At 44.7% G+C, this 18643-nt stretch overlaps 1 protein-coding gene across 1 annotated transcript in view; it reads left to right on the top strand.

Moving 5' to 3' along the window:
- Positions 1-18188, top strand: part of LOC149442201 (moesin-like) — a 72197-nt gene extending 54009 nt beyond the window's left edge. Inside the window, exons 2-5 of the mRNA XM_089656363.1 lie at positions 2586-2669; positions 13190-13285; positions 15746-16020; positions 18119-18188. Coding sequence (XP_089512489.1) covers positions 2586-2669; positions 13190-13285; positions 15746-16020; positions 18119-18188 — 525 coding nt within the window. The remainder of the gene's footprint in view (positions 1-2585; positions 2670-13189; positions 13286-15745; positions 16021-18118) is intronic.
- Positions 18189-18643: the final 455 nt, after the last annotated feature.

The following is an 18643-nucleotide window of genomic DNA, read 5'->3' as shown; positions in this document are numbered from 1 at the left end:
ATGATGGGGTGCTATTCCTTGCTCTGACACCAATGATGGGGTGCTATTCCTTGCTCTGACACCAGTGATGGGGCACGATTTCTCCCACAATACCAATGATGGGACACTATTCCTCCCACTGACACCAATGATGGTGCCCCATCATTAGTGTAAGTGTGTGAGGAATAGTGTCCCATCATTAGTGTCAGTGGGAGGAATAGTGCCCCATCATTGGTGTCAGTAGGAAGAATCGTGCCCCATCATTGGTATCAGTGGGAGGAATAGTGCCCCATCATTGGAGTCAGTGGAAGGAATAGTGTCCCATCATTGGAGTCAGTGGAAGGAATAGTGCCCCATCATTGGTATCAGTGGGAGGAATAGTGCCCCATCATTGGTATCAGTGGGAGGAATAGTGCCCCATCATTGGTATCAGTGGGAGGAATAGTGCCCCATCATTGGTATCAGTGGGAGGAATAGTGCCCCATCATTGGTATCAGTGGGGGGGTGGAATAGTGCCCCATCATTGGTGTCAGTGGGGGGGGGAGGAATAGTGCCCCATTGTTGGTGTCAGTGGGGGGGGGGAGGAATAGTGCCAATAGTGTTCCAGCATGGTGCTGCTGCACACTTACCGGCCGCTCCCTCACTCGATTTTCGCGGGGCTGCTCGGCTCCGCCTCCTCGCCGGTGATTGGCCGCCTGTGTGCCTTTCCTGAGCTACAGTTCTGGCGCCCAATCACCGGTGAGGAGGCGGAGCCAAGTGGCCGCACTAACATCAAGCGGCCAAACTGAATGAAGGAGCAGCCGCGCTTCCTGGACTGGATCGTCGTGGGCCTGGGACCGGAGCCAGGTAAGAAACAGCAGCCAGCAAACACAAATGCTCCTGCGCTTGGGGATGGACTCGATGCTACAACCACATTAAGAATGTCCTGGAACATGCACACCTTGCTGCCCTCAAATGGACCGGGGGAATCCAAATATACTGAATGGGGAAAGAACAAAAAGAGGGCGCACAGGCCTAGTGCATTACCATAAAAAATGTTTAATAAAAAATAAAGTAGGTGTTGTACTCACAAACGACAATATAGTCAAGGCACATCATAGAAGAACAGCTGGATCAACACCGCGCTGAGTAACAGTCCACAATAGGGAGTTTAGACATCCAAAAGGCTGACGCGTTTCGAGGACTTGCCTCTTCCTCAGAGCCAACTGACCAAATGTCTGCTCCCTCTTTTATATGCTCACTACTAGTTAAACCAAAGGTCACATGGGCCGTCCTGGACACTCCCCTGTGCAGGTGGAGGAGTCACAGGGGCAATCGACATAATGTAAGTAAACACGAAAGGTCTATAAAAAATACATACACATATATATATATATACACGCACAAATAAAACCATTGAAACTAGTGACAATCATAAAATCATATGAACCATAAGAAGTGTGCACACTTCTTATGGTTCATATGATTTTATGATTGTCACTAGTTTCAATGGTTTTATTTGTGCGTGTATATATATATATATGTGTATGTATTTTTTATAGACCTTTGGTTTAACTAGTAGTGAGCATATAAAAGAGGGAGCAGACATTTGGTCAGTTGGCTCTGAGGAAGAGGCAAGTCCTCGAAACGCGTCAGCCTTTTGGATGTCTAAACTCCCTATTGTGGACTGTTACTCAGCGCGGTGTTGATCCAGCTGTTCTTCTATGATGTGCCTTGACTATATTGTCGTTTGTGAGTACAACATCTACTTTATTTTTTATTAAACATTTTTTATGGTAATGCACTAGGCCTGTGCGCCCTCTTTTTGTTCTTTCCCCATTCAAGAAACAGCAGCCCCCTGCCCGCCCCTGTACTTAGTGTCCCTTCCGTTGGAAGAGGGGGGCGGCACCGCGCCGCCCCCCGAAGAAGTGCCGCCCTGACACCGGCTCGGCGTATAAGACGACCCCCGACTTTTCAGAAGATTTTCATGGGTTAAAAAGTTGTCTTGTACGCCGGACAATACGGTACATTGTATCTCGTTACAAAGACGTTCAAGTTTTTGCCGCTGCCGCCAAAACTCATAGGCATTTTTGCCAAGCTTTCTGAGCATTTTTTTAAAGGACACGTGACTTAAAAACTGCACCACAAAACACTTCTCAGAAGCGTTTTTCAGGCGTTTTCCATTGATTTCAATGTTAAGCAGCGGTTTTTTTTTTTTTTTTTTTTTGTTTGTTTTTTTTCACCACACCGCAAGCACAACGGCTCAGTGTGAAAACATACATAGATATACATTCACATACATAGGGAAGCATTTTTCTTGAGCTTTTCAGGCACTTTTTTTAAATGCAAAAACGCTTCAAAAACTCCTCAGTGTGAAAGTAGCCTAAAAGAAAAAATAACCTCAAGAACATTTTGGCAGATTTGGTGAATGAAGAGCTATGCAAATTATTTTTTATAGATGGGACCCCTTTAAGTCATCTCCCAGCATGATATCAATTGTACACACAGCACAAGCCATGTCTACTTGACTGTAGTTTCCATAGGTGGTACTCAACTGTGGATTTGATAAATACTGGACTTTCTGCATTTCCTCCGTGTTTTAAATGCTTTCTTCTTCTCTCTTACAGATCAGTGTACGTGTGACCACGATGGATGCAGAGCTGGAGTTTGCCATCCAGCCGAACACCACTGGCAAACAGCTCTTTGACCAGGTGAGCAGCTATTCTAAAATCATCTTCTGGTTAAAAAATAAAAAATAAATTAAAAAAATTTAGTTTTTTTGGGTTTTCTTTTATGATTTCTTTATTGCTTTGCTGGGTGGGGTTTGAGGTGTTTTTTGTTTTAAATTAAAATTGCAGGTTGGTGGAAGTTGAAATCTGCCTATCTTCAGAACAAATGTCAAATAGTAATCGGTACGGCAGACGAGGGAGGGAGGCCGCCAGTGGGGCAGACGAGGGAGGGAGGCCGCCAGTGGGGCAGACGAGGGAGGGAGGCCGCCAGTGGGGCAGACGAGGGAGGGAGGCCGCCAGTGGGGCAGACGAGGGAGGGAGGCCGCCAGTGGGGCAGACGAGGGAGGGAGGCCGCCAGTGGGGCAGACGAGGGAGGGAGGCCGCCAGTGGGGCAGACGAGGGAGGGAGGCCGCCAGTGGGGCAGACGAGGGAGGGAGGCCGCCAGTGGGGCAGACGAGGGAGGGAGGCCCAAGAGGGGGGCAGACGAGGGAGGGAGGCCCAAGAGGGGGGCAGACGAGGGAGGGAGGCCCAAGAGGGGGGCAGACGAGGGAGGGAGGCCCAAGAGGGTGGCCGCCGAGGGAGGGAGGCCCAAGAGGGTGGCCGCCGAGGGAGGGAGGCCCAAGAGGGTGGCCGCCGAGGGAGGGAGGCCCAAGAGGGTGGCCGCCGAGGGAGGGAGGCCCAAGAGGGTGGCCGCCAACGGGGCGGAGGCCCAAGAGGGTGGCCACCAACGGGGCGGAGGCCCAAGAGGGTGGCCGCCGATGACCACACTTAAGGAGATAAAAGTCCGAATTGCCTGGGATTGAAGGACCGGGACAATTGAGAGGGGAAATCTTCCCAGTGGGCGACATACAGCAATAAAAATTAACAGAGGTGCCAGCCTTTTCCCCTTTTTTTTTGTCTTTTTTTTTTTTTTTCTTCTAACCACAGCATTTTTTTTTTTTTGTCTTGTACCCCGTATTTCAAATTCATTTAATTTTTTCTAAATTTAAAACTCCGATCACTTTTCTAGAAACCAAAAATATCAGAATGTCCAAAAATGAAGCAGCAGTACGTGTTTCCAGCCATCCGTAGGTATATGTAAACCCCTCGGAGCCGTGGTATTGGCAGGAACAGGGCTGGGTGTTGTCTGTTGGCAGTCAGGATGAAGAATGGGATTTGTGAACTGTACTCCGAGCGTGCCAAATTACCCTTATGCTGGCTGCTCTGGGTGGGGTGTGGAAGGGTTCTAAATTTGTTCTGCGGTCTAGGTTTGTCACTGCTTCTGACCAGTAATCAGCAGATGTATGCGTTTTGTTTAGCTGGGGTAAACCTACACTCATTTTATCCGTTGACTACAAACAATTTTTTTTGGGATGTCAGATGGTTAAAGTGGAACTCTGGGCAAAATAAGAAATTAGATTTATGGTGCAGTCTGTTTTTACCTCTCCCCTCACCCACCTCCTGTTTAATAACCTGTTGATTCTGACAGTAAATTAATTATTATTCTTTTCATTTTGATGACCAAGCTGCCCAGAAGAAGTTCATTTCAGGGCTGGGCAAACCATATAACACTTGCAGGTGGGGGAAGCTTATGATGGTCGAATTTTATTTATAATTTTGAGGCTTCATTCTTATGGGTGTATATTTATTTTCTTGCTATTAGAAAGAGAATAAAGGACACTGCTCTGACCGCCCATGTAATCCTGTGTATGGGGGATGGCCTCAGCCATCACGCCAGCCACGGCCTCTTAGAGGGCTATTCCCCCATATGCAGGATTACACGGGTGGTCAGATCGGTGTCCTGTCTCCTCTTTCTAATCACAGTTTGCTGGACTTTGCTGCGGACACTGTTCCCCTATATATGCCGGTGAGGTGACTTTATTGATAACTCCGCTTCTGAGTGGCGCCAAGACGCTTTACACATCAGTTTATCTGTTTATTTTCAGTTTGACATGTAGGTTCTTCCTGGCAGAACTAGCGGAAGATCTGAATATATATTATATTTATATATATATATATATATATATATATATATATATATATATATATATATATATACACACTACTCAAAAAAAATAAAGGAGGAACACTTTGAAATCACACATCAGATCTCAATGGGGAAAAATATCTGGATATCTATACTGATATGAAGGAAGAAAAAAGCGCCTCTAAGTACAGTATGTCAAAACATTTATTAGGGAGCAATGCAAAAGCACTCACATGGTGAAAAAGGTAAGAAAGCTAAGGTGAGTAAGGTGATGGCTGAGTCCTCGCTGCAATAGCTGCGTCCACGCTAAGGGAGACTGTGGATGTCGCAAGAAGCTGGCTGGCATGTGAAGTCTCTGAAGATGGCGTCTGGAGTGCACCTTGGAGCGCAACGTCGGGTTCAGCATGATGATGTGGGAGAGACCAGCATGCAAAGCGACATGTTTCGGAGCATGTGCTAAACCACTAGACAGCAGCAGCGTGCTCCCTTCTCAAGCAGTGTCCTTTCTCCTTTGGCGATGGGCAGATCCTAAATGCTGCCTCTCCCACGTTACACTCCGGGGTGCCCTCCAGATGCAATCTTCAGAGACTTCACATCCCGACTGGCTTCTTGCAGCGAGGACTCGGCCATCACCTTACTCACCTGAGTTTTCTTACCTTTTTCACCATGTGAGTGCTTTTACATTGCTCCCTAATAAATGTTTTAACATACTGCACTTAGAGGCGCTTTTTTCTTCCTTTATCTTCACACAGAGCCTGCTACAGCTACAAGAGCTTGCCCTAGTGCTATATGGACTTATTTTACATTATGATATTGGACTTTATGAACGTTTATTTTGTTTCCCTTGACATTAGGACTTGGGGAATCTGTATGAATCTTGTTTATCTATACTGATATGGACTGGGTAATGTTTTAGAAATATAAGGATGCCCCATCGTTTGATGGAAATGAAAATTATCAACCTACAGAGAACTGATTCAAGGACACCCAAAAATCAAAGTGAAAAAAGTATACAGCAGGCTACTCCATTTTGCTGAAATTTTATTGCAGCAACTCATAATGGAACTCGGAAGTCTATATGGCCCCCAAGTGCTTCTATGCATGCCTGACAATGTCGGGGCATGCTCCTAATGAGATGCAACTTGAGGTGCAACCTGGCAGCGGCGGATGGACCGAAATATGACATCCCAGAGGTGTTCTTTTGGTTTTAGGTCAGGCGAGTGTGGGGGCCATTCAATGGTATCAATTCCTTCATCCTCTAGGAACTGTCTGCATACTCTCGCCACCAGAGGCCGGGCATTGTCGTGCACCAGGAGGAACCCAGGAACCACTGCACCAGCGTAGGGTCTGACAATGGGTCCAAGGATTTCATCCCGATACCTAATGGCAGTCAGGGTGCCATTGTCTAGCCTGTAGAGGTCTGTGTGTCCCTCCATGGATATGCCTCCCCAAACCATCACTGACCCACCACCAAAACGGTCATGCTGAGTGATCTTACAGGCAGCAGAACATTCTCCACGGCTTCTCCAGACCCTTTCACATCTGACACATGCTAAGGCGGAACATGCTCTCATCTGTGAAAAGCAAAGGGCGCCAGTGGTGGACCTGCCAATTCTGGTGTTCAGTGACAAATGCCAATCGAGCTCTATGGCGTTGGGCAGTGAGCACAGGGCACATTAGAGGACGTCTGGCCCTCAGGCCACCCTCATGAAGTCTGTTTCTGATTGTTTGGTCAGCGACATTCACACCAGTGGTCTGATGGAGGTCATTTTGTAGGGCTCTGGCAGTGCTCATCCTGTTCCTCCTTGTACAAAGGACCTGGGTTAAGGACCTTCTACGGCCCTGTCCAGCTCTCCTAGAGTAACTGCCTGTCTCCTGGAATCTCCTCCATGCACTTGAGTCTGTGTTGGGAGACACAGCAAACCTTCTGGCAATGACAAGTATTGATGTGCCATCCTGGAGGAGTTGGACTGCCTGTACAACCTTTGTAGGGTCCAGGTATGGCCTCATGCTACCTGCAGTGACACTGACCCTAGCCAAATGAAAAACTAGTGAACAACAGTCAGAAAGGATGAGTAGGGAAAAAAATGTCGGTGGCCTTCACCTGTAAAACCATTCTTGTTTTGGGGAATCGTCTTTGTTGCCCATCTAGTGCACCTGTTAATTTCACCAAAGCAACTGAAACTGATTAATAACACCCTCTGCTACTTAACTGACCAGATCAATATCCCAGGAGTTTCATTGACGTAATGCTATACTTTGCTTAATTTTTTGAGCTGTGTATTTTTTTTTTTCTAGTACAGAGGCCCTAGAGAATAAATTGGTGGGTGTTTCATATTTTTGTCACATGGTATTTGCACAACAGTTTTTCATAAGCAGATTTTTTGGAAAAAATACACTTGGATGAATTTTAATGCCAAAAAAATGCAATATAATACCTAATTTTGGTAAACTATAAAAGATAATGTTACGCTGAGTAAATAGATACCAAACATGTCACTGTTTAAAATTGTAACGGGGCCAAACTACAGTACCTGAAAAATCTCAGTAGGCAATGATTTAAAAACCTTTACAGGTTATCGGTTGGGCATTACACAGGAAGTCTGGAGCTAGAATTTCTAATCTCACTCTGACGTTCACTGCAATACCTGACATGAGTGCGGTGATAAGCAGACCGAAGTGGGCATTTGCGTGTGAGCACAGGGAAACGGGGCACTTTCAATTTTTTTTTTTTTCTATACAGTGTCCTTTTTTTTGTTTCACTTTTATTGCTATCCCAAGGGATGAACAACATGTGATAGTATGGTCCCTGACAGGTCCTCTATATGGAAAGATCTGGGGTCTCGGTGTGATCAGATGCTTTTACAAGCCTTTAACTGTTTGTAAACAACAAATTGAAGCTGGAAGGAATGAAATCCTCATTTTTTTTTTTTTTGGTTTTTGACATCACAACTTGGGAGAAGAGATAGTCACAACCTTAGTGGCCTCCCCAATGGGGTGGGAGAGCCTGGTAATGGTAGAAAGGGGTTCCCATATGTCGCCTGAAAAAGTGATGCAGCAACTCTAGAGCCACTAGGATTACTTTTACATCGATGGGAATTGCTGGCTCTAAAAAAAAAATTATATCTTGTTTATCGCTGCTGCTGCTTTGCTCGGGCACCTGTTTTTACTGCCCCCTGGCCGCACATGTGAGTGAACCCATAGCCAGTTGTCCTAGAACAGTGTTAGTGCGAGGTGCTGGACTCACTTCAGTCAAGGAAGAGCTAGTAGAACGAATTTACCTCAGCCAGTCAAACAGTAAAATAAGGGGCCCCTCCACTAAACTATAGGCCACCCTAATTGAGCAGTTGAAAGCGTGGGTGAGAGGGTTAAACAGGATCCCACAACCTGTGATTGGTGAATGCACTGAGCTAATGAATAACTCCGTTAATTGTTTCCTTTGTAAGTGGCAGGAGCAGGCTTAGCAATGTAAACACTACACTGTTTACATTTTTCCTTGCAGTGATTGGTTATCACCGTAATTTCACCTGGTACAGATTGGCTCTGTGCACTGTGTCTGTGAAATGAGCTGTCTATTGACAGCTAGGATCGCAGCCATTAATGGGCACGCTGGTTGTCCGAGGGTGATTTCTGCTGTGACGTTTATTAACGCGCTGCAAAAACACACCCGCCACGAGCATTCATAAACGTAACGGCGGTAGAGAAGTCACTATAAAGCGTTAGCCGGTGTTGGACCTTTGCTTGGGCTTTAACCACTTGCCTGCCCTGCACTTTCACCCCCTTCCTGCCCAGGCCAATTTTCAGCTTTCAGCACTGTTGCACTTTGGCAATTGCGCGTTGATGCAGCACTGTACCCAAACTCTATTTTTAGCAATTTTTTTTTAGACAAATAGAGCTTTCTTTTGGTGGTATTTAATCACCACTGGGGTTTTTTATTTTTTTGCTATACAAACAAAAAAGACCAAACATTTTTAAAAAAAAGGTTTTCTTGGTTGCTGTTAAAGTTTTTTGTGAACACGTGATTTTTTTCTTCACTGATGTGCGCTGATGAGGTGGCACTGATAGGCTGCACCGATATGCGGCACTGATGGGGTGCGAGCAGCCAGCACTGATGGGCTTACACTGATATGAGGGCACTGATGATCATTGTAGATGTCCCCTCTGAGAATTGCTACTTATTGGCTCCCCGGCTAACAGTGTGTGAGGAGAGGACCGACGATAACTGGCTTTTCTTAGTTACACTGTGATCAGCTGTGATTGGACGCAGCTGATCACATGGTAAAAGGCGGCTCTGATTGGCCCTTTACCTGGACACATGATCTGCTGTGTCTGAAGGACAGCTTGTGCACAGTGCGTGCCCCAGGGGGTACGCAGGGGGTGTGGTTCAGGGAGGACGTCCATGGATGCCCTCCCAAAACTAGCCGACCGCCCTGTAGCCATCTTTTGGCTATAGTGCGGTTGGGAACTGGTTAATTTGTTTTCTTTATTTAAAGTCCATGTTTATCTAACCCTTCCCTGTCCACCTAACCCTACCCTGTCCATAGGGTGACAACACTGCTGTGCAATTTCACTTCAGAACAAGCAACGTTGTCACCCTGTCAAAGGAAGTGGTAAAATAGCAGACGTGTTGGCAGGATTACCAGGTTAAGAAAAAAACCTTTTTGCCAAGCATTACCTAATTTATGAACGGATTACGTGTCTGTCCATGTGTACGCCATCGGGAGGTGGAATCTGTGCACACAGCTGTCTGGACATTGGGCCTCGGCTTCTGCCATTTGTATGGTGACAGCTGATACTGATAGCTGCACAATCTTTGCTGGCCAGTTCTCGGAATTATTTTATGAGAAACTGAACAGAGTCCAGAAGATCCTCCACTTCCGATATGGCGGGGTACTGCATTGTGTGACTCGCAACACTCTATCCTGGTTGAGAAAATCAGACCACGATTTAACCCTTTGACCATTTTTACATTATGTGCACATAAAAATCACATTGGGCCTGAAGATTAAAAACCCCCAAAACATGATCTGTTTTCTGAAAGCAAAGACCCTGGAGAATAAAATGGTGGTAGCTCCAATTTTTTTTTAAGTGGGATAATATTCAACAGTTTACGAAGCACAATTTTTTTTTTTTTTTTTTTTTTTTTTTTTTAGGGCACAGGGACACAATATACTAACCATAAAAGATGAGGCTGGACCAACAAAATAGACACCCAACATGTGAAGTCCTAAAATTGCATGGGTTCTTGAAACAACCTTCAGTAGCCTATATTTTCTGTAGGTGACACTTTAAAAGCCTCTACAGGTCATCAGTTTAGAGTGCACTGTGAATAATGGGCCTAGGATTATTGATCTCACTTTTTGGGGGGAGTGAGGTTTAACTGTTGGGGTATGTTTTTTTTTTTTCCCTCGCTTATCTTTATTGTTAATGCATAGGGGACCAAACGTCCTCTGTCAGTGGTTTTCAAAGACTGGGCGGTGGCCTCCATCCTGCTGGGCCTCAAGCCCTAACCTCTCCCGTTGCTTCCCAGTGACCACGGTGCCCTTCATCTTCCCATAGTGACCCACAGTGGTTTTCAGGCTCCCCCATGAACCCCAGGCCCCCTGAGAGCCCCCTGCCTCCACTGTCACCTAGACTCCCACACTCCTGCCTTCCTCTTCAGTGCCCCATAGTTTGCTATAGAGCCTTCAGAATCCCTCCATAGTGTTCCACAATGTGCCCCTTTAACAACCTCATCCCTTAGGGCTCCTTTTGACTTTAACACACATTGAAGTGCCTACCACTTCCACATGCTTTTTTGAAGCTTTAAGGAAGCTTAGCAGATGCCCTGTGTGCTGAATTTCTGTCTTTAAAAGGTGCTCAGTAGTACCCCCACTCAGCAGATCCCCAGCTTTTTAGTACCCTTGTTCAGCAGATCCCCTGTTTAGTAGTGCCCCTAACTGCTGATGTCCCAATCAGTAGTAACCCCAGCTTTGCTGATCTCCCGCTGAGCCCCCAACTCTGCTGACCCTCCACCCCCCCCCATCCCCAGGCTGTAACCCCCAGCTCTGCTGAACCCATGCTCAGTAGTAACTCAGCTCTGCTGATCTGATGCTCAGTAGTAACCCCCAGCTCTGCCGAGGCCCCAACTCTGCGGTGACCCCCAGCTCTGCCGAGGCCCCAACTCTGCGGTGACCCCCAGCTCTGCTGATCCTCTGGCTTGCTGATCCTCCTCTCTCTCTCTCTCTCCCTCTCTCTCTCTCTGGTCCCCGTTCACCTCCTGCTATAGCGTTCCCATGTTGCACACCAGAAGTGACTGATGAAGTCTTTCCAGTATGCTTGTTAGCTTACCAGTGCATCCTGGGTCATCTCATACCTGCAATACTTTCAAAACAAAGTGAAGATAAAGCTTCTCAAAAGCTGCATATGCTGTTAGGGTTGTCATAGACTTCTATGGAGGCTTTGGAGATGCTTTGAAGCACCAAGAAAGCGTCATGGGGTATAATTTTTGAAGCATAGCAAATGCAATGTGTGAACAGGACTGTAAGGTAATCATTTTACTTAGTGACAGACGCTTTGATTGGCATTCAGAGTGCTTTAAAAAGTGTGTGTCCAGTGCCACATTTTAAAGCAAGTGTAAATGCGCCCTTGCAGGGCCTCCACATCTACTGCAGAGCCCCTAACCCCTTCCACAACCTCCAGTCTACCCCTATCCCCTCCCAGGAGAGACACATCTCAACACTTTGAATTCCTATACTTTTATTGTGGAAGTATAAACCAAGTTTGGACCATGGAAAATTTTGAAAGAATGTACCAGGCGCTGTTCTTAAGGCTTGAGAACCACCGTCCTATATGATAGCATTTTGCACTGAAAGGTTCTCTATAATGGGAGTGTCTTTAGCTTGGTGTTAGGTGGCGGCTGGGATGTACTGCTGGATCGTCCATGGAAGCAGTTGGGGGAGAGGAACCGTGGAAGACACCGCTCCTGCTCATGTATGATCTATTTGGGTGGCCGCAAAACGATTAAGGGGTGTTTTTTTGTTTTTTTTGCCTTTCTCTGGATCAACTGTTGATAATGGGTTCCGTATAAGGAGGTTTTTTTTTTCTCACCCTCACAGTGCAACTGTCATCTTCCTACTTTCTAGATGTCTATATTTTTTTTTTCCACTGCCATTTGAGAGAGAGGATCAAACGTGGAAGTGTTAAATACTGCTAAGGACCATTAAAGTGCATCTAAACCCAAGAACAAGAATAGTATATTAATACTGATGATTATTTTTTTAATATAATTTCATAATATATTGAGATTACCTTTTACTTAGATTTGGTTGTAGTTTTCTTTTTTAGGCTTGTTTTTTTCCGTTAATTTAAAAAATGTCCCCTTATTTTCTTTTTAGGCTTGTTTTTTCTTTTAATCAAAAAAATTCCCCTATATTAACTGATAAAACAAACCATCAGAAAGGATTATATTTTATAATTACAGGTGAACACCAGAGGCAGACTCACTAATTAAATCTTAAAGTTAAGGTTTAATTTGCTTATACTTTTGCCTTCTCTGGTTCCTCATTTCCCCCTTATTATATTTCACCTGTTTTTAATTGCATGTTTTATGTTGGACCCAGTGACCTCATCACTGGGTCTCTGTGTTTCTCTGCAATGCAGGCAGATCACGGCTGGTGGGAGGGACGGGCAGAGTGCTGTACATAGCTTTCTGAAAACATCACAGCACCCTGCCTCGGTGTTCCTTTTAAGAGCCCTCAGTTCTGAGGCAAGCAGTGGGCTGTGTCTGGGGAGGAGTTATGCAAATATCAAATGCCTTGATGTGCGAATGTCAGTCTGGCGGAGTGGATGTTCCTAAGCTGGCTGTATTTCCATAGGTGACACCCACTATTGAGCCTAGTCCAAAAGAACAGAAGTGCAATGATTGAAAGGGGCAGGCCAGGGACAGCCAGGCTGGGGGAGGAAAGTGCTAGATGTCCTCCAAATGAGGTGGGCTCTATCAGGCTTTCTGTATCTTCTAAAGCACATTGTGAGAGATCTATTAAAAAAAAAAAAAAAATTATGCAATTAAACAAACGACGTTCTATCCAGTCCCGGATTGCGTGCACTGAATTGAAGAAGCCTGCACCGTGATAAAGCAGAATTCCAGCCAACAATAACAAATAAAAATGGACAGCCCCAAAAAAGAAAGTAACCAAACCAGCATTTGCTGCAATATTCAGCTTCTTACCGGAGATTTATGCCACAGTACTTTTTATTGCCTCATTCTGCATCAGCATCATTGAACCCACTTTCTCTTAGCCCAGGTCATCCCGGACGAGCCCCCAGCCTGTGAATGGACAGTGAAAGGATGAGCAGCACAGCAATGAGCTCATCTCTCTTTTACTCTGCTCTTTCAACCTATCAGCATGCTCCTTGTCAGCACATGAACTGATTGGCTCTTTGTGCTGGTTGTATCTCTTATTAAAGAGCTCCGTTAATTTGTGTCTTTTTATATCTACCCGAAATTCAGTTTTAACATCAGAATTAACAGATGTCTCCTCTTTCCTCCTTGCAGGTGGTGAAAACTATTGGTCTTCGGGAAGTCTGGTTTTTTGGGTTACAATATCAGGACACCAAGGGCTTCTCCACATGGCTGAAGCTCAACAAAAAGGTAACGTTTATAGAGCGATCCAATGTTTGACTCCATCACATTCGGTTAAATATTCCACTTGATCAGACATTCCATTCAGTCAGATTCGGTTCCATGTAATCAAACACTTGTGTCCATTCAATCAAACATTTGATTCTATCTCATTTAACATTTGATTCCACCCGATCCGACATTTGATGCCGTTCATTTCGACATTCGATTCCATCCAAATCAACATTCCATTCCAGTTTGTTGAAAACTTAGAGCCACCTTAGACATGGTGTATTTATAAAAAAAATGTGCAGAGCTATTCTTCTAGTAAAAGTGCTTGTATGTTCTTTATGGGGGAATATCAAATGTTATTAGGCTACTTTCCCTCCAGGTTGAATGTTACTCATTCAGTAAAAATAGTTGGTCAGGAAAATATCGCATTATAGCCAATAGATGGAGCTGATAAACATTGAAGTATTTCCTATGATCATCAGCTCAATCTAGTGGACATAATGCTGTATTTTGCTCTGCTTCCAACCTCCCTCTATTCAGCTCCTTAAGAGTCTTCAGCATTCGAAATGTCGATCGTGTTGGTTGCTTGTGATCCCATCCTCTGATGGTTGCACCCTCCCAGTGACGAAGGGAGGACAGCACCTTGGTGGTTGGGGACACAAGCACTAATCACTACCAAAGTTTTGAATATCAAAGTGCTGCATCGCTGGAACAGAGGAGAGAGGTAGGAGGCATTGGATAATACCTTTAATTGGATAAAATGGCCTCTAGATGGAGCTGATAATCATATGAAATACTAACTATGATCATCAGCTCCATCTAGTGACCATAGTGTGGTATTTTTCTAATTCATTGTATTCTGTATGAATGATTAACATTCGAGAGAGAAAATGGCCTAATATTCAATTTTTGTTTTTTGATCGAATGTTCATGTATTTTCCATTACAAATAGCACTACTTTTTTTTTTTTATTTTTTTTTTAAGCAAGTAGCATTTTTGATCGATCTCAATGTGATGAGATTGAAATTGTCCCATTCAAATGTATCAGATAAATGAAATCAAAGAATTTTGCTGACTTTTTTTCCTACTTCAATTGAAACGCTCGATCATTCCATGTAACTGTATGAAAACTTTCAATGTAATGCGGTCAAGTGTCTCCAAAAACAACCAAATTCTGGTATTGCTTGAACCCATGGGGGATAGATTGCTTCATTTCGTTCGATTTACTTGTAGCCCTGTTTGCAATTTCCTCTAAAATGGAGTGAATCAGGAAAATACCACATTATGGCCACTAGATGGTGCTGACAATAACCGTATTTAAAATGTGTCAAAAGAATGGTCAATATAGATTAGTTAAATGATTGCTTTTAATAGATCATTTCTGATATTTTCAATAAACACAGCATGGGGTGTATTTATGTAAAACAAAACAAAAAAGCCCTTGGTCCTGGGAAACAGTATGTATATTCGTTCTCTGCGATTGCTGACAAAATCAACTATTGTCTCTCCAGGTCAGATGTTCTTCTTCTTTTGTATTAGTGTGAATCCGGAAAATACCACATTATGACCACTGGATAAAGCTGATTATCATAGGAAATATACTACTGTCGTTTTGATTTTAACCTGTTCCTGCCTGGCTAACACATGTGCAGTGGCAAAAGGATGGGCTCTAACGACCTCACGCTGCACATAGGCACCCATGGACAGTTGATGTTTGTGTGCTGAGAGCGTGCTCACTGCAGATTCCAAGCATCGGTAGCTGGCAGGATCGGCTCCCAGTTATGTGACCACTGTGGCAGCCAATCAGTGGTCACATGATTGTCGATCCTTCCCGCCTCCTGGTCATTTAGAACTTTTTTTTTAAAGGGAATGGGTTAAATACTGTTATCGTTCATGCCAGCTAGTCGCCATAATGCGGTATTTTCTTGATTCACGCTATTATTATGAACGTCTGACCTGCAGAGAAGATAGCTTGCAACTTTCCATTTTTCCGGCAATTACACGGAATGAATGTACATGCATTTTTTTCGCAGGATGAATAGCTCTGCAAATTGTGTATTTAAAAAAAAAAAAATATATGCCCTTACGTGTTGCATTTTTCGATATTTTAATCATCAATGAATCGCTCATACTTACACCGATCACAAATCACTATGTGTATGGCCACATTAAAGGTTAGGTTTTACTTTTGTTAAGCACAGAGTTCCAGTCCAGTGGCTTTGCCTAGGCTCAGATGAAGTCATCAGTCTGCTGCAGGCAGGAGGAAGCCTTTCCTCAGTCTCTCCTCCCCCAGTGATGAAGACTGCCACATTTATAACTTTGTAGCAAGTCACAAATGAGGGGCTGATCTGTGTCACACATTTGTGAACACAGCCAAGAACTCTGCATTGGTAGATCCGTGTTCACAAATATTTGATACCGATCAACCACTGATGCAGCCTTACACCTTGTGTGACTTTATATTGTTTTTTTACTCAGGTGACGGCTCAGGATGTGCGGAAGGATAGCCCTTTGCTGTTCAAGTTCCGCGCCAAATTCTACCCAGAGGACGTCTCTGAGGAGCTGATCCAGGACATCACCCAAAGACTCTTCTTCCTACAAGTGAAGGAAGGCATCCTGAATGATGACATCTACTGCCCCCCGGAGACCGCTGTGCTCCTGGCCTCCTATGCTGTACAGGCCAAGTATGGAGATTATAACAAGGATGTACAAAAGCCAGGATACCTGTCCCAGGACAAACTTCTCCCCCAGAGGTACGTGCTCAAAGACCTTCCTTATAACATATTAGGGTGTCAGTGCGTCTTTGGGGGAGGGGGGGCTGAGCTATGCGGCTTTGGGGGTGCCAATGCAGTTTTTGGGACTATTGAGGTTGATGCAGCATTTGGTGATTTTTATTGAAGAAGCTGATGCAGCTTTTGCGGGTGCCGATGCAACATTTTTTAGGGCTCATTTTTTGGGGGCTATTGGGGTTGACAAAGCTTTTGGGGCTGTTTAGTGAAGAATTCTATGCTGCTTTTGGGGTGTTTATCAGATTTTGGGGGGTGGTGTGACGAACTAGGAGCGCAGAGGGAGCACACATTCCATTACAGGTGCAATGCAGCATTTAAGGCAATTTATTGAAGTCAATGCAGCTAGTGCAGATTTTGGGGGTGCAATGCGTCTTTTGAAGCTATTGAAATCAATGCAGCTTTGGGCTTGCAGATGCAGCTTTGACGCTATTGAAGAAGTTGATGCAGCTTTGGGGGTGCCGATGCAGGTTTTGGGGGTTGTGATGCAGATTTCGATTCAGCTTTTGGGGCTATTAAAGAAGTTGATGCAGCTTTTGGAGAGTGCCAGTGCAGCTTTGAGGCTATTATTGAAGAAGTTGATGCATCTTTGGGGGTCCAAATGCAGGGGGTGCAATGTGTCTTTTGAGGCTATTTATTGAAGTCAGTGCAGCTTTGGGGGTGCTGATGCAGCTTTGAGGCTATTTATTGAAGATGGAGATTTTGGGGCTATTGAAGAAGTTGATGTAATTTTTGGGGGTGCCAATGCAGCTTTGTGGCTTATTGAAGAAGCTTTGGGGGTGCAGATGCAGCTTTTGAGGGCATTGAAGTTGATGCAGCTTAGGGGATCGATGCAGCTTTGGGGCTATTTATTGAAGACTGAGTTTTTGGGGCTACTAAAGAAGTTGATGCAACTTTTGGGGGCTGCCAGTGCAGCTTTGAGACTATTATTCATGAAGTTGATGCATCTTTGGGGGTCCTAAAGCAGGGGGTGCAATGTGACTTGTGAGGCTATTTATTGAAGTCAGTGCAGCTTTGGGGGGTATTGAAAAAGTAAATGCAGCCTTTGGGGGTGGTGATGTAGATTTTGATGCAGCTTTGGGGGTGCTGATGCAGTTTTGAGGCTATTTATTGAAGAAGACAATGGAGATTTTGGGGCTATTGAAGAAGTTGATGCAACTTTTGGGGGTGGCAGTGCAACTTTGAGGCTATTATTGAAGAAGTTGATGCAGCTTTGGGGGTCCTGATGCAGGGGGTGCAATGTGGCTTTTCAGACTATTGAAGTGTGTGCAGTGTTGGGGGTGCAGATGCAGCTATGAGGCTATTTAATGAAAGAGCTGATGCAACTTTGGGGGTGCCAAAGTTTTTTTTTGGGGGGGGGGGGTGTTGTGCTCTGAGGGTGCAGATGTAGCTTTTGAGGTTCTCTATACATTCTTTGAAGATGTTTATGCAGTTTTGATCGTGTTAAAGCTAAACTCCAGGCAATAGGCTTAATAAACGGACGAGAAACATATTTGGAAACCGTTTTATCTGCCAGAGGATTTGGATTCCTGTCAATCCAGTCCTAAGATTTATACAGCTCTGCCACACAGCGCATCCCTATCTAGCAGGCCAGGAGACTGTTGCATTAATTTTATTTTATTTCTGCTTGGAGCCTTGCTGTAGGCCACAGTTATCTTGCACATGCTTCTCCTTTTCTCTTCTCAGAGTCGCTCTACACTTTGCCATCTATTATCTGCTCTTTATACCTCCTCCACACTCTCTCTGTTTTCTTTCTTTATCTGCAACAAAGTTTCTTTTCTTCCTCTGCGTGCTGCCTGACGTTAGCCGGCCATGTGGGAGCTGTTGCTATCTTTTTTTTTAGTTCCGGCATTCCCGGCGCTGCCACTTCCTATGGGGGTCTGGCACATACGACTTATCTAAAGTAGATGGGAACCTTAAATGAATGACATTTTAGTTTGCTAGGGAACCATAAACCATTTTCATTTTAATTTTTAAATCCAATGATTTGCTCCTTTGTTGCATTCGGGTGCTGCTGATCTCATGGTGCCTCTTTGCAGTCACTTCCTGTCTTCATGCAATCCAGGGATGACTACATGGCATTTCTCAGAGTGGATTTTCTTGATGTTGACAATAAAGGAACCATGGATGTGTAATGTGCACCCTTGGCACAGGGAGACAACCCAGGCGGAAAACTAAAAAAATTCTGGCACTTATGATGCTGAGAGGGAGGCTATGGTTAGGCCAGAGCAACCGCACCTCAGATCATCATGTGTTCGTCAGTTGTCTCATACAGAAGGATCTCTGTGTTCCAGAGTCCAAAGGTTTATGATTAAAAAAAAAAAACAAACTCCAAAAACACACATACTCCAGCGTGCTAAGGGTCTCCTCAATGTGATGCAGCTTTAATGGTAAAATCCACACTTTTTAGCCTTTTCCTTTTTCTTCCTAATCTTCTCTCTCTCCTCTTCATCATCCCCCCCTCCCCATCATCCTCCTGATTAATTTCCCCCTCATCGTCATCATCTTCCCTCTGATCCTCCTCCTCATCTCTCCCTTATCATTATCTCCCCCCCCCGCATTGTTCTCGTCCTCATCATTAATATCTTCC

This window comes from Staurois parvus, unplaced genomic scaffold, assembly GCF_062004578.1.
Source record: "Staurois parvus isolate SC_StPar_1 unplaced genomic scaffold, SC_StPar_1.0 ptg000902l, whole genome shotgun sequence".
In the NCBI taxonomy this organism is placed as follows: domain Eukaryota; kingdom Metazoa; phylum Chordata; class Amphibia; order Anura; family Ranidae; genus Staurois; species Staurois parvus.
The sequence above is the reverse complement of the archived record's forward strand: the minus strand, read 5'-3'. Positions and strand labels throughout refer to the sequence as shown.